Source organism: Hypomesus transpacificus, chromosome 1 (assembly GCF_021917145.1).
Source record: "Hypomesus transpacificus isolate Combined female chromosome 1, fHypTra1, whole genome shotgun sequence".
NCBI classification, from domain to species: Eukaryota; Metazoa; Chordata; class Actinopteri; order Osmeriformes; family Osmeridae; genus Hypomesus; species Hypomesus transpacificus.
Genome location: NC_061060.1, coordinates 2,521,472 through 2,546,633, shown reverse-complemented (window position 1 = coordinate 2,546,633; position 25,162 = coordinate 2,521,472). Strand labels below are relative to the sequence as shown.

The window sequence follows — 25,162 nt, the reverse complement described above, 5'->3', positions numbered from 1 at the left end:
TTGTCATTATTTACAAACTAACAACCTTTTATTATTATTTGTTGGTCACTTCGTTAAAGAAACACAAAATAGTCCTTGCCTTCAAACCAGGCAGAGTCCTACCAGGCCTTTAACCCCGGAGGAGCAAACTACCAAGTGCTTCCGAGTATATCAGCCGTCTCAATTTCACAATTTCATGCAGCGAGGTTGAAGATGGCGAGCGGAGGGGGCTCCGTTGCTTCGCTGTGGACTGAAGTGAACCGCTGTGGACAGAATGGCGACTTCACTCGGGCACTTAAAGCTGTAAACAAAAGTAGGATTTCTGATACAAACTTTTGGAACTGTCAGGTGTACTTATTGCTTAACGTTTAATTTAGGTATATTCAATGCAAGGTCCCCTCCCCAGCTGCTATTAGAGCTAGCTAGCAGTGTATAGCACATCATAGTCCAGCAAGGCTAGCTCTAGCTAGTTAGTTAACGTTAGCGTCAATGGATTATCTGGTTATTTTACTTTGATTCATTACGGTGGTTTACATTTTTTATCTGATTTGTTTAAAAGTGTGTACTCAATAGTTATCGCATGTGAAGCTCCAAGTTAAAGTACCTAAGCAAAGTGACCGTAAGATCTAACTGGCTGGCTATTAGCCTAGCTACAATACAGTGATTACGTGTCCCTGGGCGGCTTTAGCTAACAAGCTTGACAGGCTGGGATGGGATAGCTTGACACCAGCAGGCAAAAACAATACAGCCTTTCTAATCTTGCCAATTGAAATGAATGAACCCCCGTAGGTAACTGATTGTGAGGTGTTTTTTGATTAGGTTACTGACTGTTTAATAATGCATGACCAATTCTGTCTCTACAGCCCAACGAAATGCGTTCGAATGGTCTATTTTTGCTATAGTTGCATTGATAACGCGAGGCTTCTGTGCTGCCACTAGTTTTCTATCTAAGTACTTTGCTTCTTTCTTTTTTTTACAGTTCTGCATGAAATCAAAGATGACGTGACAGCCCTTCACTGTAAAGTCGTGTGCCTTGTCCAAAATGGTAGTTTCAAAGAGGCATTGAATGTCATGAACACCTTTTCAAAAGTACTTGGCAGGTATGTTGAGACATTGATACTAACTGAAACAAGTGTGGGTCTATGCCAGAAAGTGGGGAGCAGAACAATGTGCAAATGTTTTTTAAAGTGACATACTTTTTGATGTAAACAGAGCAAAAGCCAGCATTCTACAAGATTAAAATGTCCATTGCAGTGCCATCAATATCACAACTCTCTTTATCCCACTTCCTTTAGTGACCTTATTGCTTTTGAGAAAGCGTATTGTGAATACCGGTTGAACCGAGTGGAAAGCGCCCTGAAGACCATCGAAGGTGTTGCAGAGCAGACGGATAAGTTAAAAGAACTTTACGGTCAAGTGGTAAGGCACACACTAATGCAGTGGTTCTTAACCCTGTCCTGCATGTTTTAGATGTTTCTCAGCTCCAACACATCTGATCAAATAAATGGATCGTTATCAAGCTCTCTAGAAGCCTGGTAACAAACATGCATTTGAATCAGGTGTGTTGGAGGCAAGAAACATCTATAATACATGCAGGACAGGGGTTCCCTGAGGACAGGTTACTGTACTAATGTATCCATTCTATATATATTCAAGTGCCGGTCCGAGCACATTTGGTGCCTTAGGCAAGGTTTACCCCCCCTCGGGGCGCAAACCAGGGCGAGCCAATGGTCAATTACAAACACAGACATTTTACGTGCCGCGGTTGGCGCCCTCTGCTGGTAAGGTTAGGGTTACCCGCCCTAGGCGGAAGCACCAGCACTGTATACTGTACACGAAGACGACACACAAGTCTAAAAAGAGATCACTGCAATTGTCATTGATCAAAGTTTGCTCAACGATAATTAAGCTCAAGCTCGAATGCGTAAAGTCTCATCGTTTCTGAGGTGATCTGTATGACTGACTGAGGCGGAATCAGGGTTGGAACTGAATCAGCGTTGGGACTGAACATGACCTGGTTGTGTTCTTGTGTAGCTGTACAGGCAGGAGCGGTATGAGGAGTGTAAGGCGGTGTACAGGGACCTGATCAGGAACTCCCAGGATGAGTACGAGGAGGAGAGGAAGACCAACCTGTCTGCTGTGGTGGCCGCCATGAGCACATGGGAGAACTCTTCACCGGTGGGTCTCCTGTCTGGGACGGCCCTGGAGCACACACACAGATACACACACAGACACACACACAGACACACACACACACACACTTAAGGAGGAGGCGATCCCTCTCTGAATTGCTCCTCCCAAGTTTCTTCAATTTTTTCTCCCATTGGGAGTTTTTCTGGGAGTTTTTCCTTGTCTTCCTTGAGGGTTTAGGTTGGTTGAGGGGCAGTTCTATGGGCGCATGTGAATCCCTCTGTGACATGCTTGCGTGTAAAAAGGGCTATACAAATAAATTTGATTTGATTTGAACACTGTCCAGAACCCACTGTAAACAGATACATAAGACCATACAGACATTCATGAAAAGACTCGATAACCAGTTGGACTTAGTGCCCATGTGCCCTTTCTTCCTCTGAGGCGTTTTTATATTGACAATCCAGTTCATACGTGACTAACGTCATGTGACTGTCTGCAGGATGACTTGGGTCTGCCTGAGACGACTTACGAACTGTGCTACAACGCTGCCTGCACTCTGATTGGTCAGGGACAGCTGACGGAGGCAATGAACAAACTCCGGCAGGCTGAGGGTGAGTCTCGTCCCAGTGCCCTTCTCCTGTACATCCCCAGGGTCCTAGCACCAGATGTGTTTTTTGTCCTTATTGGGATTTTTAAATGTCTAATCTGTTTCAGAGCTTTGTCGGGTGTCCTTGGCAGACGATTCTGTAAGTGGTCTTTTTTTAAAATTTTATTATGAATAATTTACCTGTATTCATAGTTTTAAATTTTTTACTTGTATTCCTATAAATAAATATTAATCATTAATTGATTTACTGGCTTGTATTACAGTAATTTGTATATATTATTATTATTTTTAAATAAAAACATATTTATATATCATTTCTCTGCGAACACGTCTCCACCACACTCTGCGTTCTGTCTGGTGTTTCCAGTTTGATCTAACGGTCTGTTCTGCTGCTGTCATCCCCAGGACGTGACGGAGGAGGACATCGAGTCAGAGCTGGCCGTCATCCACTCTCAGATGGCCTATGTCCTGCAGAAGCAGGGCCGCACGGACGAGGCGCTGCAGCTTTACAACCAAGTCATCAAGCTCAAGTGAGACGCTCTCCTCAGCTTTCCTCATCTCAGCTCTCCTCATCTCAGCTCTCCTCATCTCAGCTCTCCTCATCTCAGCTCTCCTCAGCTCTCCTCTCCTCATCTCAGCTCTCCTCATCTCAGCTCTCCTCATCTCAGCTCTCCTCATCTCAGCTCTCCTCAGCTCATCTCAGCTCTCCTCTCCTCATCTCAGCTTTCCTCAGCTCTCCTCATCTCAGCTCTCCTCATCTCAGCTCTCCTCAGCTCCCTGCTCTGCAGCAGGGTCTCTGTGTGGTCTCAAAGGACCCTCTCATATTTTTTTTGCTGTTGTTTTCATCTACAGGCCATCTGATGTTGGGCTGCTAGCTGTTACTGCCAACAACATCATCACAATCAACAAGGTGGGTACATGCTGGGATACTCACCTCAAACCGGGGTACAGAGTCAAACCAATACAAATATCATTTGTACAATTACTGTTAGATTTGACATATTTTGGGCACACGCTACAGACGTTTCCTTGTTTTTGTACAGGACCAAAACGTGTTTGACTCGAAGAAGAAAGTTAAGCTCACAAACGCGGAAGGCGTTGAACACAAGCTAGCCAAGATGCAGCTACAGGCGATTGAATTCAACAAAGCCTTGTTGGCCATGTACACTAACCAGGTATTACCCCGAACCCTCTCAAATACAGCATTAACATTTCTAAAATGAGAGGTTATGTGAAACTCAAAAGCTCCAGAGTCAGGAAACGCTTCTCCACTCCCCCTGCCCTCCCGACACACTGACATCACAAACCGTAGACAAGAATGACAAACATTTCTATTAGGGGTGGGGGGAAAATCTATTCGCATTTGAATAGCAAATGAGTCTTCTAGCGATTCATATCGATTCACAAATTGTGAATCGATTTTTAATCCAATCGTGACCCCAAGAATCGAGTCGTGAGGTACTAAAAGATTCCCACCCCTAGTTTTTATACAAAAGGTGAGTTAACCACTCCCTCCTCCCCTCCTCCCCGCCCACCAGGCTGACCAGTGCAGGAAGCTGTCCTCCAGCCTGCAGAGCCAGAACCCAGGACAACCTCGCCCGGTCCTGGTGCAGGTGGCTCAGCTGTGCAGGGAGAAGCAGCACACTAAAGCCATCGAACTGCTGCAGGTAAGCTCCACACGCACCCCCGCTACAGCCCCCCCGCTACAGCACCCCCGCTACAGCCCCCCCGCTACAGCACCCCTGCTACAGCACCCCCACTACAGCCCCCCCGCTACAGCCCCCCCGCTACAGCACCCCCACTACAGCACCCCCGCTACAGCACCCCTGCTACAGCACCCCCACTACAGCACCCCCCGCTACAGCCCTGGGGAACCTTTACAAGTAAGGCGTATGCTGTTTTCTTTACAAATATAAGCATATCAACTTAGATTCTTTCCACTTAGATATTAATCAACTCGAGAACGTTTTCTTACACATATTAAGTCACAAGCCCCAGCTACCTGTGGAATTGAGTTGACCTGTGAAGACTCTGCAGGTATAAATACCGTGTCCTGTGTCTGTGTCCCAGCGCTTCTCAGATCAGCATCCAGAGAGTGCATCTGGAATCAAACTGACCATGGCACAGCTGTATTTAACTCAAGGTACTGTTGGATTCTGCATGTTTTGAATTGAAGGACGTTGAATAATTGATATTGAAATTTTAACATCACTGAATGTGTTTGTTTTGAATTCACCTCTTTAAAATTGAAATATGAATTTATTTCAATGTTTAAAACAAATCTGATCCAAAAATTCAAGGTTCAGGTTTTCTGGTTGCCCACATTCAAACAGATCCCAAATATAAGAAAACAAATGGAACAAAAGTCAGGCTACTCAAATTTGAGGCAAATGTCCCCAGTGAACATAAGAGAGAAGTTTTCATTCTCTTTCAAACTCCACAGGTCACGTTACGAAAGCCTGCGACATCTTGAGATCTATCGAAGATTTCAAGCACAAACAAGGGATGGTGAGTATTCATGAGCATCCCTAGTCCACAGCTCTTTCAGAAGTCCTGTCTCCTGCCTGCTGACACTGGAACACTGCCCTCTTCCAGATCTCTGCTCTGGTAACCATGTACAGCCACGAGGAGGATATCGACAGCGCTATCGATGTCTTTAGCCGAGCTATTCAGTACTACCAAGCCCAACAGGTTCTTTGACTTATTTTACTTTTATTACATTTATGCATTTTAGCAGATGCTTTTATCCAAAGCGACTTCCAAGAGAGAGCTTTATCAATTTAACTTTGACGAAGTAAGCTATATCTGTAATCTATTATCAACCAGATATACAGGCCTTGTGAAGTCAGATGTGTGATGTTATTTCTCCTTGTCATCCATGCCTTGTGTTTCCCAGCCTGGCTCACCTGTTCACCTAGCACTCGTACGAGAAGCGGCCAACTTCAAATTGAAGTATGGACGTAAGAAAGAGGCCATCAGTGACCTGGAGCAGCTATGGAAGTAAGCATTTCTCTCTGGGTTTCCCTCCTTAGAGACATGGTTGATGCTAGTTGTGTGGTATTCGTTTCGATGATTATAGCTCAGCGGTAGGGCATTTGATTGCAAAATCAAGAGATTGCAGGTTAAAATGTCACCCCTTTGTGTTGCTTTGGATAAAAGCCCCTCTACAAAAAAAATACTGTTCAGGTTACCAATAATATAAATGTATTTTTCATTATACAGGCAAAACACTAACGACATCCACACGTTGGCACAGCTCATCTCCGCCTATTCTCTGGTGGACACAGAGAAAGCCAAATCGTATCCTTGCTGAGATGAACATTGTTGAATTTTTTTTTTACTTAAAATGTTTTATATAGACATTAAGATGTCTTTAACGTGGAGTTTTTCTGATTCTTTGATGTATTTTTTACCTGATCAAATGTATAGATTTGGGATGGTTTGACAGTGATGAAGCCGGTCAGGGTTGTACCACAGATGAACTGTAGCGTCCTTAACGGCCTGCCCCCAGCCTCAGCAAGCACCTCCCCTCCCCAGACAAGATGTCCTTCAACGTGGACGTGGACGAGCTGGAGAACTCCCACGGAGCCAACTACGTCAGGAAGAAGGCAGCGAAGGTCACAGGGGAGAACCTTCCTAAAGAACAGGGGTGAGAGAACCAGGCTGTAGGCTGACAGGCAGGGAGGTTCTACTGTTCTACTGGGGATGGCTGCCAGAGCAGATGGGATGGATTTGATCCAGAGGGTGTGTGTCTGACCTGGGAGCTCATCTGACTGCTTTGTCTCTGCAGCCAGGGGGATATTAAGAAGAAGAAGAAAAAGAAGAAAGGTATGTCTGGATCTCAGCTGGTTACTGGTTCCCAACACAGAAAAACACAGAAGAAAATCGAATGAACTTGTGTGTTCATTAGATTCCCACTTCCCAGGAAGTGAAATCTCACATATTGTTCCCCGTTCCCTTGTCGATATTTAGGCAAGTTGCCGAAGAACTGTGACCCCAAGGCGACCCCTGACCCAGAGCGGTGGATGCCGATGAGGGAGAGGACCTACTACAGAGGCAAGAAGAAGAGCAAGAAGAAGGAACAGGTTGGCAAGGGAACGCAGGGGGCCACGTCTGGAGCCGCCTCCGATCTGTAAGTAGCCACACACACACACACTCTCTCTGGTGTAGATTGCCTCTCACACACACACACTCACACACACACACACACACACACTCTCTCTAGATTACCTCTCTCTCTCACACACACACAATCACTGGTACAAATCACCTCTCACACACACTGACTGGTGTAGATCAAATCAAATTTATTTGTATAGCCCTTTTTACACGCAAGCATGTCACAGAGGGCTTCACATACGCCCATAGAACTGCCCCCTCAACCAACCTAAAACCCTCAAAGATCGCCTCTCTCTCACACACACACTGACTGGTGTAGATCGCCTCTCTCTCTCTCACACACACACTGACTGGTGTAGATCGCCTCTCTCTCTCTCACGCACACACTGACTGGTGTAGATCGCCTCTCTCTCTCTCACGCACACACTGACTGGTGTAGATTGCCTCTCTCTCTCTCACACACACACTGACTGGATCTGTCCTCTCGCTCCAGGGACGCCAGCAAGACTGCCAGCAGCCCCCCCACCTCCCCGCGCCCGGGCTCAGCCTCAGCCTCCGCCCCTGCCCCCGGCGTGGTGCCGCCCCGGCAACAGAAGCCAGCGGCCCCGGGGGCCACACGCAAGAAGGCCCCGCAGAAGAAGAAGAAAGGAGGCAAGGGGGGCTGGTAGTCACGGTGACACAGCACACTGCTTGTCCACAGACACACTGGCTACTACCTTTGACGTGTCGATGTCAGAAAATCACAAGCTTTTCTTTTTTTTACCATCCAAACAACTGTATGATTCATGTTTAGTTGTTGTGTACGGTGAAAGTATTTCAGAAGGACCCTTTTTCCCCCCCCATTCCCTGCCCTGCTACCTTCTTTGATTCAAGAGGTTATTTAGAAAGGAATGCGTAGAAAGACAAACGTCTTCTACGTTTTCAGATGTGTTTGTGTTGAAGGCGAGAGGGGCTTCGCTTTAAGTTCTAACACACACCTTTCCCAGTGTTTCATTCTGAGTGAGCTGATTTCTTTCGTACTGCCAATCATGAATATTCATGTAATTGACGAATGCCCTTTCAGTTTGAGTCTTTCAATCTCATCAGACAAAAGAAGGTCAGCTTGTGTATGCAAATGTAAACAATATTTATTTTTCAAATCAGTCTCAGTTTAAGTAAAATTATCCAAAAGATATTTTGATTTTAAATCTTCGGGGAGGGGGAGTATGTCACCTGCATGTCGTTTTTGGAGCCATTTACAAAGATGGAAAGGAAACGATTCTGGACAAGAAAGGAGTCCCTTTGGTTATGTCTTAATAAATAGTTAATTGACACCTGACTGGCTTCTGAATTGTTTCATTTTGAAAAGATCTAGGAATGGCATACTAGCAACTTCTAGTGGAGTTTGGAGTTAAGAGCATGTGTTTATATTTTAAACATTTAGCACACTTGTATGTGAAGTGACATACAAATAATGTATTTAGAATAAGGATCCGAGAAGGATAAGAAGTGTGCAGTTCTAACGTTATTTTGGAGTTCAGAGTAAAATAATGGTGTTTGCTAACTGCCAAGAACAAAATAACCATCTAATGAAGATCGTGACGAAGTGAGTTTACGAAGTATGTCCTTGCATTTACACCTAAAACCCACTAGGTGGCAACAGAGTATCCGTGAAAGTAGTCCATGGCTCAAAATGTATGGCGCACAAACAATAAGAAATAATGTAGGTGTGAAGTAGGCCTACTTAGTGACATCTGTCAAACTGTCAAATCACTTAGCACTATGTTTGAGTGCCAGTTTCATTCGAAATGATGCAAACTGGAAGCAACATTGGGTTGTAACACAATTGAACTACCAATGTGGCAAGCGTCATTTCCATATTAAAAGTGTATTTTAGGAAACAACGGTGGTGTTCAACCAGTGCATCCCATTCAAAGAGTATAGAAGCAATAGTCTAGCAAGTCAATATAAATTCTTTGTCCCATTTGCAATTGACATTAAACTAATCTTTTGTCTGTGTTCACTTCCTGTGCTTTTTCCACTAGTCCGGAAATAGCGTTTCACGCAAGGAGGTGTAGAGAAAGCTAATCCACTTGTTGTCAAAGGGAGATGTATAGCGAAGTTGTAGCGACACATGCATGAAACCATGTGAAACCAGCATTTAATTATTTTCCAGCTTTCTTCGAACATGCCAGGATTCAGAGAGGCTGGGTTGGTGGGTGTTGCTGTTGCGCTAACGGGAGGAGTCGCACTTATTATTTGGACTTACGTGTCGTCGGCGGACAAAAAGCCAAAGCCGCCCAAAAAGGCTAAGGGCAATTTGGAAAGAATTAACGAGGCAAAAGAAGACACCGTTCCAAAAACAGAAGTCATAGAAGCACAAAAAACACCAGCCCTAACCGAGGTTTGTAGCTATTTGTAGCTTAATCTGTGCTTAAAGTTCTCTCCAAAAGTGCTTCTGACAACAGCGGATGTGTGGTTGGTTGCCATTGGAAATAACCTCCATTGCAAGTCAGTGGTTTAGACGATCGCGTCTGTTCGTTCACTTTTGTAGATATTCATATTTTTATAAAAAGGGTTTTAAAATGTATCCACTACTCTAATGGCTAGGTTTCCAAAGTGATTAATCACGCACATGACCGTGCATAGACGAGCAGTGTGCACCCGCCCAGAACAACCAACAGAGATCTATGGGCAACCAAAGCCACGTTTGATTGAATCTTGTTCGTGTGTTTACTAGGCCAAGCCAGCAGAGAAGGGGAAACAGGTGCTGGTGCTGGGGCTGGAGGGTGCAGGAAAGACCAGCCTGCTTCACTGCTTCGCTACTGGTAGCCTGGAGCAAGATGTGTCACCTACCCAGGGGTTCAACGCTGTCTCCATCAACAGAGAGGACCTTCAGATAGAGTTCCTCGAAAGTAAATACACTTTGAGTTTTTAATCACTGTACCACACACACACACGGTGAGAGAACTATGGTGACATATTAGCCTACTCATTGATATAAATTCAACACTTCCATAAAGCATGAACTGTACTGTCTTTTAATGCAAAACTCTAGACATTTTCGTAAGACGATTGTTTTTGGTCTCTTAGTTGGAGGTACAGAGAACCTGCTAGCCTACTGGAAGAGATACATGTCCAAGGCAAAGGTGTTAGTGTTTGTGGTCGACTCCTCTAAGTCTGACCAGTTCCCTCTGGCTAAGAAGCATCTACATGACCTGGTGACCTCAGACCCCCTCCTGCCTCTGATGGTGCTGGCGAACAAGCAGGTGAGAGTGACACACGCACTCAAAAGTCACTGTCTTCTTCGTTGTGATTGGCTAATCCATGGCACGAACGGAGCATGAGCAGTGGAAAGATTAGAGTGAGATTCCATGCCGCGTCAGGTTACCTTGGTGATCTGTAACCGTTTATGTTAGAGCTGAGATTGTAGAAACCATATTAGGAATATTACATGTACATTGAGAAATCAGGAATGTCGATGGGATGTACATTTAGTCATTCACTCTTATCCAGAGCGACTTACAGTAAGTACAGGGACATTTCCCCCGAGGTAAGTAGAGTGAAGTGCCTTGCTCAATTTTGCATGGCCAGGAATTGAACCGGCAACCTTCTGATTAATAGCCCGATTCCCTAACCGCTCAGCCATCTGACTGACGTACATTTGTACTTCCTGCAGTGTTTATGATCGCACTACAGGATACAAGGGACTGATCACAGGTCAGATCTCACACTCTACAGGAAAGCATCAACACGATCCATGACGTATCCACTGTTTTTGTGTTCCCCAGGACCTGCCAGGTGCCTGCAGTATCACCGACCTCCACGAGGCCCTGGGTCTGGCTGAGCTGGGGGACGACCGAAGGCTGTTCCTCATCGGTACGTGCGTGAGGAGAGGCGAGCAGGAGCTCAACTCAGGCGTCCAGGACGCTCGGGATCTGGTGGTCCAGATGATGAGTGAAGGGAAATAAGACGGAGCCTGGCAGCCATCGCTCCCTGACCCTTTAACCAGATCCACCTCCTGTCTGTCGTTGTGTTTGGAGGTTAAGGCTGTAGTGTGTAACATGTATTTAGCATTTTGGATGGTTTGAGCAACGTGCTAAATGATGCGCAGCTGAAAGGGATCTGAAGTGAGGGGGAAGCTGATTGGTTGGTTTCACGGTGTGGTGGTTGGAGATTAGGTGCGTCGACTTCATGCAGCGCTGGAATCGCCTAAAGCCGCCTGCAGCCCGGCTGACTTGAAGCAGCCAATGGCATTCTCAGGTTTAAGTCGGCGCCACCGGCGCTGCATGAAGTCGAACACACCTATTGTGTGTCACATGACCCTCAGTGTCATGTGACCCTCAGATAGTGTCATGTGACCCTCAGATAGTGTCATGTGACCCTCAGATAGTGTCATTTGACCCTCAGATAGTGTCATGTGACCCTCAGGTAGTGTCAGGCGCTGACCTGAATCTTAACCTTCTACGTGTTATGTTTGGTGTCCATTAAGAACGTTAAATGAAAGGGCTGATATTTTTCACCAAAGCTTTTTGTTGTGTGTGGAAATCCTACATCACAGGTGATGTGTACAGTACTTCTGGTAGAACACTAACCATTATTTGTCTGCTGTCAGATAGTAGAAGTAATTGTAAAAAACAATATTGTTACATGGTGCATATTTATATTTATGTGAGTGTTTTGTGTCTTCAGAAGGAATGTAAAAAATATTTTCTCAACTCCAAAGTTTGATATCTATGAATCCAAACGCATTTCAGGAAGATGCCAAAGTACCTTTTCCATGTATTTTATGGACTGACTACATCTTAATGTTCAAGGTTGGTGCACCAGACAAAATGACTGCTGCTGTGCATCCTAGTTTGTGCAAAGATTTCACTGTATAAACACATTAATAAGACCATGGTAGTTGAACATATTGAAATTGCAGAAGACACATTTGATTGTCCAAATACATATCATCCATCTGAAATGACTCAGGGTTCCATTCCTAATTAGACTCGGATACAACGCTTTGTATGTTTTCAACTGGGTGACTAAAATAATAAAGATTAAAACTTGTTAAAAAAAAGTTTCATACTGTGCGTCATATTATAATAGAAACAGGAGGAAAGTGTGTTATCTTGGTTGTGGTCAGGACATATTGAGGTTTAGTTGTGGTAACAGTTTGTTTCCAAACTCATGACCATCGTGTCACTGTGTTGTCATGCACAACACATGTATAACTGGAGTTACTGTCAGTCCCAGCTCACCATGAATACTTCAGCAACTGCCGTTTGCTGACCTCATATCTGTTTTCTTGAAACATCCTGTATGGTATGTCCTGAGACACAAGATAGAGAAGCCTTCCTGAGACAATAAGACTCCAGTTTCAGCCTGCAGGCTCTTAAGGAGTCCAAGCCTTAGTCCCAGCCATGTGATAAGTTGCTAAGGACTCCCGGTGACATAGCAACGACTGGTAGTACAATACCGCTTCAATAATAGCTTCTCATTGAGCTGTTCCCACAGACTCAGTCTGTCCTGGGGAGATGGTGTCTGGAAAAACAGGTACAGATCATTCTCAGTTTGACTGATACTAACAATTGTGAGATTTACAAATGTGGAACATAATAATACAATAAAATGTACATAAAATCAAATGTTTTCTTTGTAGGAATACAGCCCAGATTTGGTCCATCAAGCAGGTAATACCACATCTTTAGGATTATTTTGTATTTGTTCTCTTTTCATGAAAGTTGTATTACTATTGTATTGGGTAAGTAATACACATTGTGTTTCTGGTTGTGAGAGAGTTGTGTAGTTGTGTGTTGTAGATCATTAACCTAACTCTCCTCCTAGAATCCTGGAACTTGCCCAGCACAAAGTGCCCAAAACGATATGGGTCACGACTCCGTGGTAAGAAACGTTTTACAATCACACACAATTTACACACAAAGTACCTTTACAGAGGTGTCTTGCCACATAGGCCTACAACAATCACTGTTGAACTGTTGAAATCCTAGACAGTTGAGCAAGCCAACATATTTTCTATTAACCTAAACAAATACAGAATATTGCATGCACACCACATTTATTTTGTTTATACATCAATATTTACCTGAAAAAAAAACATGTGTAGGGACTGTTCACTCCCCAACTGTGTTATGCTAACGATCCAGCAGCACGCTCACCTGGGGTAACCAGGACTCTATGTGGCCTTTATCCTTCTCGGCTCTGGGAGCCGTTCCAACGGACAGAATCCAATACCTGTCCAGGCACAAAAGAGTCTTCTCAGCATGCGATGACCACCTGAGGTAACACGACCCTAATAGCACCCTCACTTTTATTGATGAAAAAGTATGAGTTGGCCATTTTGGAGAGATAGCGAAGGCACTACGTGGAATATTGCTGTGATTGTGCTGGGTTAGCAATAAAAGAGAGAACATGTGTCCAAAGCCGCGTTGTTCGACGAACTCTGAAAAGCTTTTAGTGAACTGGCTATTTGCCAGTTCCTTAAGTTACTGTCCACATCAGGGCAAGTGCTCTGTGAAATACATCTACTCAATAGGCCTTCACCTGTATCATTAGCCTACCTTTCCATCCAGCTGTCAGCATGTGAGAGCCGATGATGAGATGAGACTGAATGGATAATCTGATCAGAAATCCTCACGGAAGCACGACTCTTTTAATAATAAATAATAATGCATCTGCTGAATTGAAAAAGACAGTTGATGGTTGTGGGAGGACAAAACCAGAGCAGAGGCTTCGCTTCTGCATCTTGTTTCATTGAGATAGAACGTTCCAGTGTTTAAATATAAACCTTCAACTACTCTCTAGCCTACTTTCAGACAGATATCAGGATTATGAACAGCAGCATTGTAAAGATGATGAGGAAACTGTATGTAACTGCTTGGTTGCGGCAGGCGAGAAAACAGAGGTCTCACTTTGTCCTATAATGTCCAAAATGTTTTTAAATGTAAATAAGCCTAATGAGTTCAGAAATCGAAATCTAGTTTGAAAAAACTGCTGCTGTTGCTCGGCAATAATTCTCTTGACAACTATCTTCGTGACCTGCATCAACAGCACTCAGCTTTCATAATGCACCACGGAGACAGAATACGGAAAAACGACAAACGTATTCTCTGGCACGAGCCGTCTTCGTTGTGTAACCGCCGCCGTTGTCCCGCAGGAAGCAGGAGGAAGAGAGCGTCTCCAGGAAGGCATCACGTCCTTCCTCCAAGAAGCTCCAGGCCCAACACATTGTGCGCTTGTCAACGCCAAAGTCCAGAACCCGCAGCTCCCAGGAAATGAGGTAAAGACGTTGTGAAACGTGACCATAAACAAAACGCATATCAAGATGTCGAGTATGAAAGTCTGCAAAACCATCCCACTTGGCCCCAGGTCTAAAATTAGTCTTCTTTGGGCGAGAAAGCTATTATTTTGACATGTGTTATTGCAGTAGCAAACTGCGGGAGAAAGAGGAGAAGTTTCGGAGACAATAGGGCCTATTGTCCACCGAAACCCCCGGAGACGCTCGTGAACGGCCGCGGAAGTCTTTTTATAAATCTTAAAAAACACAGCAGTACCAGAAGTGCATGTTTGGGCTCAAGCCTAGAAAATGTTCTCCTTGAAAAAGCCCAGCTCACCGAAATCAACACAGTGAACAGTATGAATGGTTTCTGTCATTTTACAGATATCTACTCATGGTTATAGGATAAAAATGGAGATAGAGGTCAAGGAATCTTGTTGATGTGATTTGATCATGTTGTGCAATTCCCACCAGGGCATTCAAAAATGACTTCTTCTCCCTACTCTTGCTTTCAATGTGGAAAATACTTGTTTACGAAAATAGAAAACACTCTTTGTTGGTCTTCCAGGCCTCCCCATACCTCCGAATGTGAGTACAGCTGCCCTATCTGGCACATAAGCCCACAAGGAAGACTAGCTGAGACCCCGCCTCGCCTGCTGCAGCTGGCCAGTCCCAAACGGAACCACCCCAGCTTCACACCTGCCCGGGAGGTAGGTAGCAAACGCGACTGGTGTGTGAGTGGTTTAATCAAGGTTTTTTAATGTCTTGTATACACACATGGAGTGTAGTCAGTCAGTAGATGCTGACATCCAATACAATGTACAGAGGGGGATTTGAACCCATGACCTCGTGATCGGCAGTCAAACGCTCCCAACCACCCTGTAACAAATACCAAACCAAGCAAGACAGTAGACTTTGGTTGCCTTGAGGAGGTTATGGAATTCTGGCCACTTCATATGTGATCGAAAAACCATAACAAGCTACAGTTTCCTTGTTCTTGTGTTTTTTTTAAAGAAAGTGGAAACATATATTTCCTATGCTGCCAAAACAGCTCGTACGACTCCCAGACTGGACATGCTCTCCCTGCCTAAGATGAAACAGAATCAGATGTTTATGGAGCGAGGACGCCCAGAAGATCCTATATGGCTGGTGAGAACACACACACACACACTCCACACACACACACTCCACACACACACACACACACACACACACACACACACACACACTCCACATCACAGTTCAACTGTTTGTAGGCCTACCACTGACACCCTTCATGATTATGACTCCAGACATTTTAGAGAGAAAAAAATCGAAATGTTTAAGATTTTAAAATGTTAAATCACTTAACTGCAAATGTGGGATGGAAAATCAGAAGCGGTTAGAAATGTCAAATGTACAATATGTTTTTGAGATATGGGTCAGTTAGAATATTGTTGCCGTGTCAACAGGTTTCCAAGGCGGCGAAGAAGGCGACAGCATCTCCTCGCCTGACAGAGCTGTCAGCAGCAAAGCAGCTCTCTAAAGACTACATCCCACTGAGAGACCCAGTATGGCCCCGCAGCACAATCTAGCTCCTCCACCCACACCTACAGACTGAGCACCCGCACCAAGCTGGTGTCTGAGAGAGAGAGAGAGAGAGAGAGAGAGAGAGAGAGAGAGAGAGAGAGAGAGAGAGAGAGAGAGAGAGAGAGAGAGAGAGAGAGAAGACGCAAGTCAGCCAACAATAATAATAAAAGAAACTGAACAATGCATTCATGGGGTCTTTCATATTTATCTGATTTACTGAGATTTTTTTGGCACCAGAACTCTTTAGTAAAAGTGAGGGCTTGTCTTTCTTTGTCCTTTGATCTGGTTTTGTAATCATGTGCGGTGAGACAAATGCTTGGATTTCCTTTTAGACCGAATTGTGAGTTTTATAGCAGAGTCCATTGACTTTAGCAAGACGCCAAACCAAATTGGCTGTGTGAATTGTTTGCTCGTCCTTAACTACCACCAAGATCCATTTGGGATCTGCCCCTTCTGCAAAATCTATGTTCATATCTTGGAAATATGCAAAGGTATGATAAAATGATCCACATTCACAATTCAACTTTTCAATCATCTGGGTTTTCTGTGGATATCAGATTTTAGAAACATTTAGAAATACCGCAATCTTGATGATTGATTCCAAAGCGAAAAATGCACACATATCATATTCGTTGTACCTTCAAATTCCTTTATAAATATTTGATGTGTGCAAAAAAAACAGCCAGTTTTTAAGAAACTGATAAGCATTGAGAGTCTTGCGAGCTTGTCTTAAAATCCTCCATTATCCCACTTAGATCACAGACACATGTGAGCATGATGTAAAAAGGGGCTGGTGTGGATTTGGAGGCCTGCAGGAGAAGAGAGCACCAGCCGGGTGTGAGACCCAGGAGAGAAGAGCCAGGAAAGACCTGGCTTCAAAGGAGATCCAGACAGCCTCCCACTGGGACCCTAATCTGGGATTAGCCTGTGGTGATGGTGACCTGAGACAGCAGGAACCAGGAGGAGGGGGGTGGAGTTAAGAGGGGGGGGGGACTGATTCGTCTGTGTGTCACGGACGAAGGCGAAACAGGGCCCATTTGATCCTTCTTGTAGTGGAGGAACTGTGGGGTGAGTAGTGTAATCCTACTGCAGGTCTGGATAGAAGGACAGTTTAAAGATCGATTGTGTCTTGTGTTGGAGACTACTGTTTCCATGATGCAACAGATCCTGGCTGACTACTCTGACCTACCCTGGCAGCAGGCAGTGACAATGATCTGTCTGGATCCTGACAGGCGTACACTGAACACTGCTTTGGGCTTTGGATGGTTTGTTGACAAGTCAACAAGACAGAGGTAACACTGTAGATAACGAGGCTTGTAATACGCATTGCTTAATAGATTAGAAGTCCCAGATGCATATTAACATTAGACGATATACTGCAAGTGTTTATAAAATGAGTGAGTGTTTGTTAGTGTTAAGGCACTATAAGATGCTTTTACATACACTAATATGTGTATAATTTTGATTTCCCTTTGTTTTTCCGTCTCTTATCAACCTTGTACTCTGTGTCACCTTCCAGCCAGTTTGGAGTCAACAAGCTTCTGTGGGAGCATCTTTGACAAGGCCCCTGGTCAACAGCAGGATGAGTCTGGCAGCTCCCTGTGTGTCTGGGAGGGCTGTTAGGACACTTCCAGCTGGACCAGTGAATCTTCCTGGCCTCGCACTCTCAGAGCACAGCAGTGACAGATTCCACAGGCTTCTGCTAAGTCCTCTTAGCAACAGACAATGGCCGAGTCCATTCAGATTCCATCCACTGAGCCAGGGTCGCTTACAGAACGGCGTAAACCCCTCCAGTCGCTCTTTCAGTCTGATGATTTGTAGTTTTTAATGACAGAGCCATGCTTGTGGCGTTGCCCGTAGTCAGTTAATGATGCATACTAATATAATGTTTATTGGAATGATGTTTTCCATCGTAAAATGTACTTCATTAGTTCTTTGGAACCAGCTAAGTTTATAAAGTAACTTTATAACTTTAGTTATAAAGTTGCAGTCGGGATTTTTTCCAACTGACAGCATGAACCAGTTGAAGAAAGTGATAAGAGACACTATGAGCGACAGTCAGCACATTAAACAGCGTCCTGTCTAAGGAAAAATGACCGCGAAAGTTGGGAAAAGGGGGGGCGCTGTTGCAATATTGAACAAAATCAGCATTAAGGTTGTTTTGGTGACATATGTTATTTTCATGTTTATAAAATAAATACGATCTGTGTTTCTGTAGGGCGCTTGGTTAGGAAAAGGGAGACATTTTCAGACCTGGCTTTTCCAGCTTGAGTCTGAGCTGCTGTGTGTTAACTATGTGTGTCTAAATAAACATATTTGTTTTTCTTCAGTGGGTGTGACTCAGCTTGGCTTCAGCAAAACACCACAGGCCCAGGAAACATACACCACTGTAGCGAGTGTGAGTACCCTGTCGACAAAACACTCCTGGAAAGCAGGGGAGGTTTCATGGCAACATGAACTACCTGTTCTGTTGCTATCGGTTTCTGTTGAGCTTGTTCAGCAGAATGTTCCCACAATCTGCCCCAGGTCTCGTCTCTCTTTATCCCATCTTCGTTCTCCTCTGCACAGAGGTTTCAGTTTGTCACAGGACAGAGGAAAAGGTCCTTCATACCATCTCTCTCTCTCTCTCTCTCTCTCTCTCTCTCTCTCTCTCAGAGAATCATAATCTGAATCATCTTTATTCGCCAAGTTTGCACAATCAAGGAATTTACTATGGCAGGAAGGTGTGCATCAGAGGCTGAGGCTGCCATCAGCAGCTCTTATCCTACTGTGGGTCAGCCTGGACACAGCCCGGACACTGCCTGGACACAGCCCGGACACTGCCCGGACACTGCCTGGACACTGCCTGGACACTGCATGGACACAGCCCGGACACTGCCCGGACACTGCCTGGACACTGCATGGACACAGCCCGGACACTGCCTGGACACTGCCTGGACACTGCCCGGACACTGCCCGGACACTGCCCGGACACTGCCTGGACACTGCCTGGACACTGCCTGGACACTGCATGGACACTGCCTGGACACTGCCTGGACACTGCCTGGACACAGCCTGGCGTCCTTTACAGTCCCATGAAACCCTCCTGTCCTGCTCCCCGCTGAGGAGGACAACAGCAAGCCTCGCAACGACGTCTCCTTCCCACCATTGTGACCGTTTCCTCCATCGGGCCCCACGAGGACACACAGAAAACACTCCACAATGGCTAAGCTTTAACTTATAATAATATAACGTTTTGTTTATTTATGTAAACATGGCGGGTTATAGATTGGCAAGACACACAAGTCGCAAACACTTCACATTCGGTAAGTAACAAACGGGATACAAATAAGAGAAGGACAAGAGGATTGAGGAGGAGTTGGTCAGTAAGGGCTTGATGTGGGGGAGAGGACAGCAGAGTAGCGGACGTCCTGATGTCGGGGCCCTCCTCAGTCTCTCACTGAGCCCAGCTGAGCAGGAAGACCTTCAGCCTGCCTCCACAGAGCGTTGCGTAGCCTGAACCATTTCTGGAACAAACAGTAGAAATAAAACCCAAGTCAGATACAGGTGACGGTATAGCCTATTATGACGCCAGTAGTTTTGTTCTACATAGGCGTGCTATGACATCACTATCATTGTTCTCCATAGTTATTCTATGACATCAATATCATTGTTTTTTACAGACATTCTATGACATCACTGTCATTGTTCTCCACGAGCATTTGGTTCCAAACAACATGTGACTGATGTCATTATTGACACAATTAGTTACATAACCTGTAATCTGATCTGTGTGAAGTAAGGAGATGGTTCATTTTTACTGTAATATTCCTTATAACCTGTCCAATATTCCAGGCTGGATAAGTATTTTGGAAGTCAGAGCAATGGGCAATAATTTAAACAATTACTTCAAAAACTACCATTGACAACAGATCTTTTTACTACTCACAAAAGACTGAACTGATTTGACTGCTCATGGCATGGTGTCATTGTTTTGTAACTCAGGTTGTCAAGGAATCCACAACAGTAGTGACATCACTTGTCAGATAGTGTGGGGAAGTGAGTGGATTTGAGTCAGAATTTAATGGAAGAAGGCATAGCCAAACCACAGCTTTCAGACACGACCCTGCATTGAGCAACACTCGACCACTGTGAAGAATCTTTTACACATTCCAGACTGAATACATATATTATTCAATTAGATTTTTTTCGTGTCTTTTTTGACGGTTTAGTTTGTTTATAGGTGCTAATCTGTAACCATCCGAAGCCCTTTCTGTGACCTTGTAAAAAGTAGTAAACAAATAACATTTCATTTAATTATATCTTTAAGATACAATTCATCAGTTGTTTTTCAGCACTGAGAAGATATTCAGTAATGTTAGACATTAAAGTTTTTACTGAAAACGACAAAAAGACTGCTTTGAAAATTGCATGTCGAAGTTCTTTTACGTGACGTTAAGGGCACCTTAGTGATTCAGAAACAGCAGCACTTAAAGACCTTCGAAAGGAGACGAAACATACCACAAAGACGCAGAAACACGTTCTAAATGTTTTTAATTGAGAACGGGAGTGGTTCCTGGGTGTGCCCTTCCTTTAGGTAAACCCTTTCAAAACACGGCTTTGTTATTCATGAGGTGGCTGAAACTTGGGCTTTGAATGAAGTTTGGTCTTTTGAGTAACAGCCAAGGCCTTGACCTCACCCCAGTTCTGATTGCTCAGTCAGGTCGGAACAGTCTTCTCCCACCTTTGTGCGCTCAGTGGAAAAACTCTGTCACCAAACACGCGGAGGAGAGAGAACTGGCGGAACCGGTTCCGTAAAGAGGAGATTGAACCTTGCTGAGTTAACGTATTTGCATGTTAGAGAAAGCAGACACACACACACAGTCAATAATACTGAGAGGTAATTATGAACGTTTCTCAGCAATTAGTAGAAAACTACTAGAAATTACTCGTAGCAAATATTCTCAACACCTTGGAGTTCAGACATCACTGGTGCTCTATGAATACGTTGAAAAAATGTTTGTGGAGAGGATTCGGGTATCGTTGATTAGAATGCTTTGTATCCTACTAGTGAGTGTGTGTTAATTCACTTTTAACTGGTTGTTGCTTCGGAAAGACAGACTGGCATGCGAACAGTGATGGGGACCTGCCTAACGCGTGCGCTTTCTGTTGACAAAGCCCACTTGATGTAGAACACACAGGACTAAAAGCCCACAGCAGCAAAATCATCATGCCAGCGGGCACCGCTTCCCCAAAAATCTATTCAGCCCATTATTTCTAGAATTGGAGCACAGTGTTTGTTCAACGATGCGTAGATGGACAGTGGAGGACAACATGATGGTTGCTACACTGCGACCGCGGTGTATGACTGCGTTGAACTGAATGTCGAATAGAAATTATATGGCCAAACTAGTCTGATTAATCAACGAAATACTGTTAAATTAATTGGACTATGAAGGCTATGAGACAATTACATCACAAGAATTAAACAGTTCAGGGTGCATATAGCCTGTGTCTCAATCTGTCTCCGCAACACTGGAAGTCACAGAAGAGTTAATAAAAAAAACAGAATACTCACAGCGGTCTCGGCTTCAGAGAGTCCGCACTCTGCCGCGATCAACATGAGTGTCGCTTCATCTGGATGCTTGCTGACTCTCGAAAAATTATCCTCGAGAACTTTAATCTGATCTTCCGCCAACTGCATGCTCTCCATCCCGTTCGAAGCCATTCTCAGCTCGTCAACAGAACTTTCAGTCAGAACAAATCGTTTTCTGTCTAGAATGCAGGCACCGAATTTGTATTTTCCCCAGAAGAAGTTCCCATGCAATTGACGTCCGTCGTCCCGTGAACAGTACCAGCTAATAACCAACTGAAAAGACAGATAAGGGAAAACAGGAATCGCCAAGCAATTACAGTTACTGAACTGTAACTCTAGAGCATGCCACATTGAGAATGAGACCGTGAACCGTGTGTGAAAGAACTGTCAACAGTGGCACGAATTCCCTCCCTCACTAACAGAGCCCTCCCCTCCCCATTAATGTAAAACGCAATTAAACTTTGACGCAAGGAGGCATGAAAATGATTTTTAAAGCGGCATACACATCTACAGGTGATTATTTACTGGACAAGATCAGATATTTCAAGGTGTCCGTCACTAAAACTGCCACTCAAAGTCCTTACAGCCTATATAACGTGTTTGGTGACGTCAGGGCAGTGGACAGTCCAACGATACTTTGCACCTGCGACACTCCACACCTTCCAACATACTAATAATTAAATACATGTCAGGCTGTTTTAGTGAGTGAAATTAAACAGTAATGGTTATTAAAATGTTCAATTCTGGCAAAGGAGTGTAGAAAACCCTTAGTGTCCGCTTTCTCAATTTCACCAACCTTAGCAACAGCGACTCTCCTTGTGACAGCAAGCAGACACGAGTTGCCCGGTTTTGATGAGTTTAGTCAATACTGGAATTCCAATGTTGACAGCTTTCAACAGTGTTTGTTACCGCTGCTATTTTCAGATGTAGATTGGAGTGACATAACGCTAATTATGAGCCACTTTCAGAAAACAGCTGACGCTGGGAGTTCGAGCCCTTCGATGCTGTTGGATGGACAAATGAAGAACCTTCTGTAGTCCGTCAGTGGCGCAGAGGTGGCCTGGTAATGATTGTCAAGGCCAACAGGACTGAAAGGTTGTCATGTAAAAAAAAAAAAAAAGAGAAAAAGAGAAAAAAAACGGAATTCTGCTGGGAGTTTATGACTGCAATATTTGCACGGAAAACACCCTGTGATCATAAATATGGCTTCTCAAACAGATTGATCCACGAACAGATGGGCTTCCTGACCAGTAACCGTCTGCCAAAAAAAAACAGGTATCATCTGGTTACAAATGTGCATTAGTCTACGGAAAAAAAAATATATATAATCTTCAAATCCTAACACACTGCAAAAGCAAAAACTGAAATGAATCCATAGCTTATTTGTTCCATAGACAGTTACACATTTAAGGCCATTTGATCACTTAGATAACAAGGGTATTGCATTGATGAGCAGGCTTAACCACGCTTTCAGGAAGTGTTTTTGAATACAAAGCCTAGGCCTCTCATGCCTAGACCACATTAGCACTGCTTAAGATAAGATAATATCCTATGTGCCAGAAAACTCACAATGGACTAAAAATATCCAGTTGTGACCCTCCAGAGTTCAAGCCAGTAGTTTGGGGACAACATACAACTCATACAATTCTCAACAAATGTAGACTGGTTTCTGGCCATGTTTGTGTATGTTGTGCGTACGTACAAACTCCCTCCTGTCCTGTACAGCCTTACCCAGGCCACACGTTCTGTACGACGGAGTCGCAGACTATTGCACCACACAGATAACAGCTGAGGTGTTGCGTTGACCCACCGTGATTACAGGTGCGATCGCAAAGTACTACTGTGATTGCTCATCGTAGCATCTGTGTGACTGGTGTTCACAGGTGATATAAGAGGCCATGAGACATGGGATGCCTGTTTGGTAATACACCCTGACTGAGACGACACATCATATACCATGATGGGTATCACCAGGGATGAGTCTAGCTCAGGGGTAGAGCATTTGCCTGCAGATCAAGAGGTTTAAAGGTTCAAATCCACAACCTTACTTCTAAAATGTATTTTATTATAGTTTGTTATTAACTATGTTCTTACTGAGACTGTGGCACTTTGAGATTCAGTTGAATGTAGAGTGCGTTATAAATTAAATGAATTATTATTATTATTATTACCTGTGAAAATATAATACAGGCCCTGGCAGAAGACCTGATTCTTCTCATAACATTCCACAGTTGACTGTTAAGGCCTCAATGTTTTTGTTTTTACAGGTCGCCCCAAACCTCAGGCTTAGGTACGCTCCCTACTTTGACTTTAGATGGACGCCTATAAATCTGTTATATACTCACTACGACATGGGTACATTGACCTAATGTATTAATTCAGTAGACACTTTTATCCAAAGTGACATACAGAGGTGGATTGGAACCTATGACCTCTTGATCTGTAGATAAAGATGCTCTACCACTGAGCTGTACCCACTCCTGAGCAAATAAACGGGATTGAGCCGTTCACACGGCTGCCCCCTTCGCAGTCAGGGCCAAGGAGTCAAACATAATGAAAGGAGCCCAAAACAAACACTTCAAAAGCCGCTTCCAGAAAAGAAGATGCATGGCCGTCTAGAAACAACAGTTCCGTCCACAGATTAGCTGATGTGCTGGCACTTGTAAAATCTCCTGATCCCTCTGGGAGGCAGAGAAACGTCTCTGGCGGTTCCTCCGCTGCCCCTCCTCGGGGTCCAGACCGGGACCGGTTCCCCTTGTCGTCAGAGGAATCTGGGATCCTTGCTGCCTTATGGACGGTCGTTCGAGGAGACCGCGAGGTCAGCACAGCGGTCTTACGTAAGTCTGGCTGTCCTCTCCGACTCCCCCACCTCCCACCCCCTGGAGAAACAGAAACATCTGGAAGAGAGGAATCAGATTCACACAGAGCTGGACGAGACGGAAATGAGTCTCCAGAGTTTGTGTGCGTTGGGGAAGAAAATGATGGAGGGGGAGAAAGAGAGAGAAAAATGAGGAGAGGGAGATAGAGAGGGTGGGAGAAATAGGGAGAGAGAGGGAGAATGGGAAAGATATGAGAGAGAGGGAGGGATTGAGCGGGAGAGAGAGAGAAGGGAGAGGGATGGAGAAAGAGAGAGGGAGGTATAGAGCGGGGAGAGAGAGAGAAGGGAGAGGGATGGAGAAAGAGAGAGGGACGGATAGAGCGGGGAGAGAGAGAGAAGGGAGAGGGATGGAGAAAGATGGAGAGATGCAGTGGTGTGCTGTCTGGTTGGCTTGGTCTTAGTGGCTCACACACAGCTCATTCTTAGAGAAAACACCAAAGACGTTCCAAACGGCCAGTAAGGGAAGCCAAGACAGGAAGTGACTTCCTGTGGGCCGGGGGAGCCAACCAATGAAGATGCGAAGAGGGTGGAGATGTTTTCATGCGGCGCAAAGACAGGATGTCCTATGCAATTGGGCAGATGAATTCATGGTGATAGACGTCAAGATGGGCCTCTATAGGTAATAAAACCTGTGTCAGTACAACGACACCTTTAGTATGTCACTATGTGTACAGTGTGTTACTGGACTCCGGGTTAGAGACTGGGTCTGTGGATGACAGAGTCTGAGGTAGTCTTCATGGTGATAATGGTGCCAGGCTTAACTGCCAAACGACAGAATTAACTTCTGCTTCTGTTTTAAGCGAAGGACGCTTAAAATAAAGAAAAGATTCTCTCAGTTTTCTCTCTCACAGAATTAACTTCTGCTTCTGTTTTAAGCGAAAGACGCTTAAAATAAAGAAAAGATTCTCTCAGTTGCATCTAAAAAAAAAAACGGAGGAATAACACAGTACTTGTCCGCCGACACACACTACAATAAACCTTTCCAAACATTTGACCCCCATGTGATTTAACCGCACGGCCTTTCGTGAGAGAAATATT

The 25,162-nt window shown here is 44.5% G+C and overlaps 4 protein-coding genes across 8 annotated transcripts; 3 read left to right on the top strand and 1 right to left on the bottom strand.

Annotated features, from left to right (window-relative positions):
* Positions 1-156: 156 nt before the first annotated feature.
* srp72 (signal recognition particle 72) lies at positions 157-8,156 on the top strand. The gene is made up of 19 exons (XM_047019160.1): positions 157-292; positions 959-1,079; positions 1,275-1,398; positions 2,014-2,157; positions 2,612-2,723; positions 2,827-2,858; positions 3,125-3,249; positions 3,572-3,629; positions 3,763-3,894; positions 4,258-4,386; positions 4,790-4,862; positions 5,163-5,227; positions 5,315-5,410; positions 5,616-5,719; positions 5,942-6,019; positions 6,231-6,368; positions 6,510-6,547; positions 6,692-6,851; positions 7,332-8,156. The coding sequence occupies exons 1-19, from the start codon at positions 193-195 to the stop codon at positions 7,504-7,506; spliced, it is 2,004 nt and encodes a 667-aa protein (XP_046875116.1). The 5' UTR covers positions 157-192; the 3' UTR covers positions 7,507-8,156.
* A 711-nt stretch (positions 8,157-8,867) lies between these two features.
* arl9 (ADP-ribosylation factor-like 9) lies at positions 8,868-11,885 on the top strand. The gene is made up of 4 exons (XM_047020114.1): positions 8,868-9,221; positions 9,558-9,732; positions 9,911-10,086; positions 10,609-11,885. Exons 1-4 carry the CDS (start codon positions 9,006-9,008, stop codon positions 10,786-10,788), a joined length of 747 nt encoding a protein of 248 aa, XP_046876070.1. The 5' UTR covers positions 8,868-9,005; the 3' UTR covers positions 10,789-11,885.
* Positions 11,886-11,962: 77 nt separating this feature from the next.
* LOC124467699 (testicular haploid expressed gene protein-like) lies at positions 11,963-18,802 on the top strand. 5 transcript variants are annotated; one of them, XM_047020075.1, is made up of 10 exons: positions 11,963-12,361; positions 12,468-12,498; positions 12,653-12,709; positions 12,973-13,107; positions 13,983-14,105; positions 14,671-14,812; positions 15,117-15,251; positions 15,554-16,162; positions 16,427-18,069; positions 18,327-18,802. In XM_047020075.1, the coding sequence occupies exons 1-8, from the start codon at positions 12,343-12,345 to the stop codon at positions 15,674-15,676; spliced, it is 765 nt and encodes a 254-aa protein (XP_046876031.1). In that variant the 5' UTR covers positions 11,963-12,342; the 3' UTR covers positions 15,677-16,162; positions 16,427-18,069; positions 18,327-18,802. The 5 variants fall into 5 exon arrangements, with proteins under 5 accessions (XP_046876031.1, XP_046876039.1, XP_046876022.1 ...); XM_047020083.1 differs by having other exon boundaries at positions 12,976-13,107; positions 15,554-18,069; XM_047020066.1 differs by having other exon boundaries at positions 15,554-18,069.
* Positions 18,803-18,877: 75 nt separating this feature from the next.
* Positions 18,878-21,649, bottom strand: hopx (HOP homeobox). The gene is made up of 2 exons (XM_047020127.1): positions 21,229-21,649; positions 18,878-19,177 (listed from the first exon to the last, which is right to left on the bottom strand). The coding sequence occupies exons 1-2, from the start codon at positions 21,595-21,597 to the stop codon at positions 19,100-19,102; spliced, it is 447 nt and encodes a 148-aa protein (XP_046876083.1). The 5' UTR covers positions 21,598-21,649; the 3' UTR covers positions 18,878-19,099.
* Positions 21,650-25,162: the final 3,513 nt, after the last annotated feature.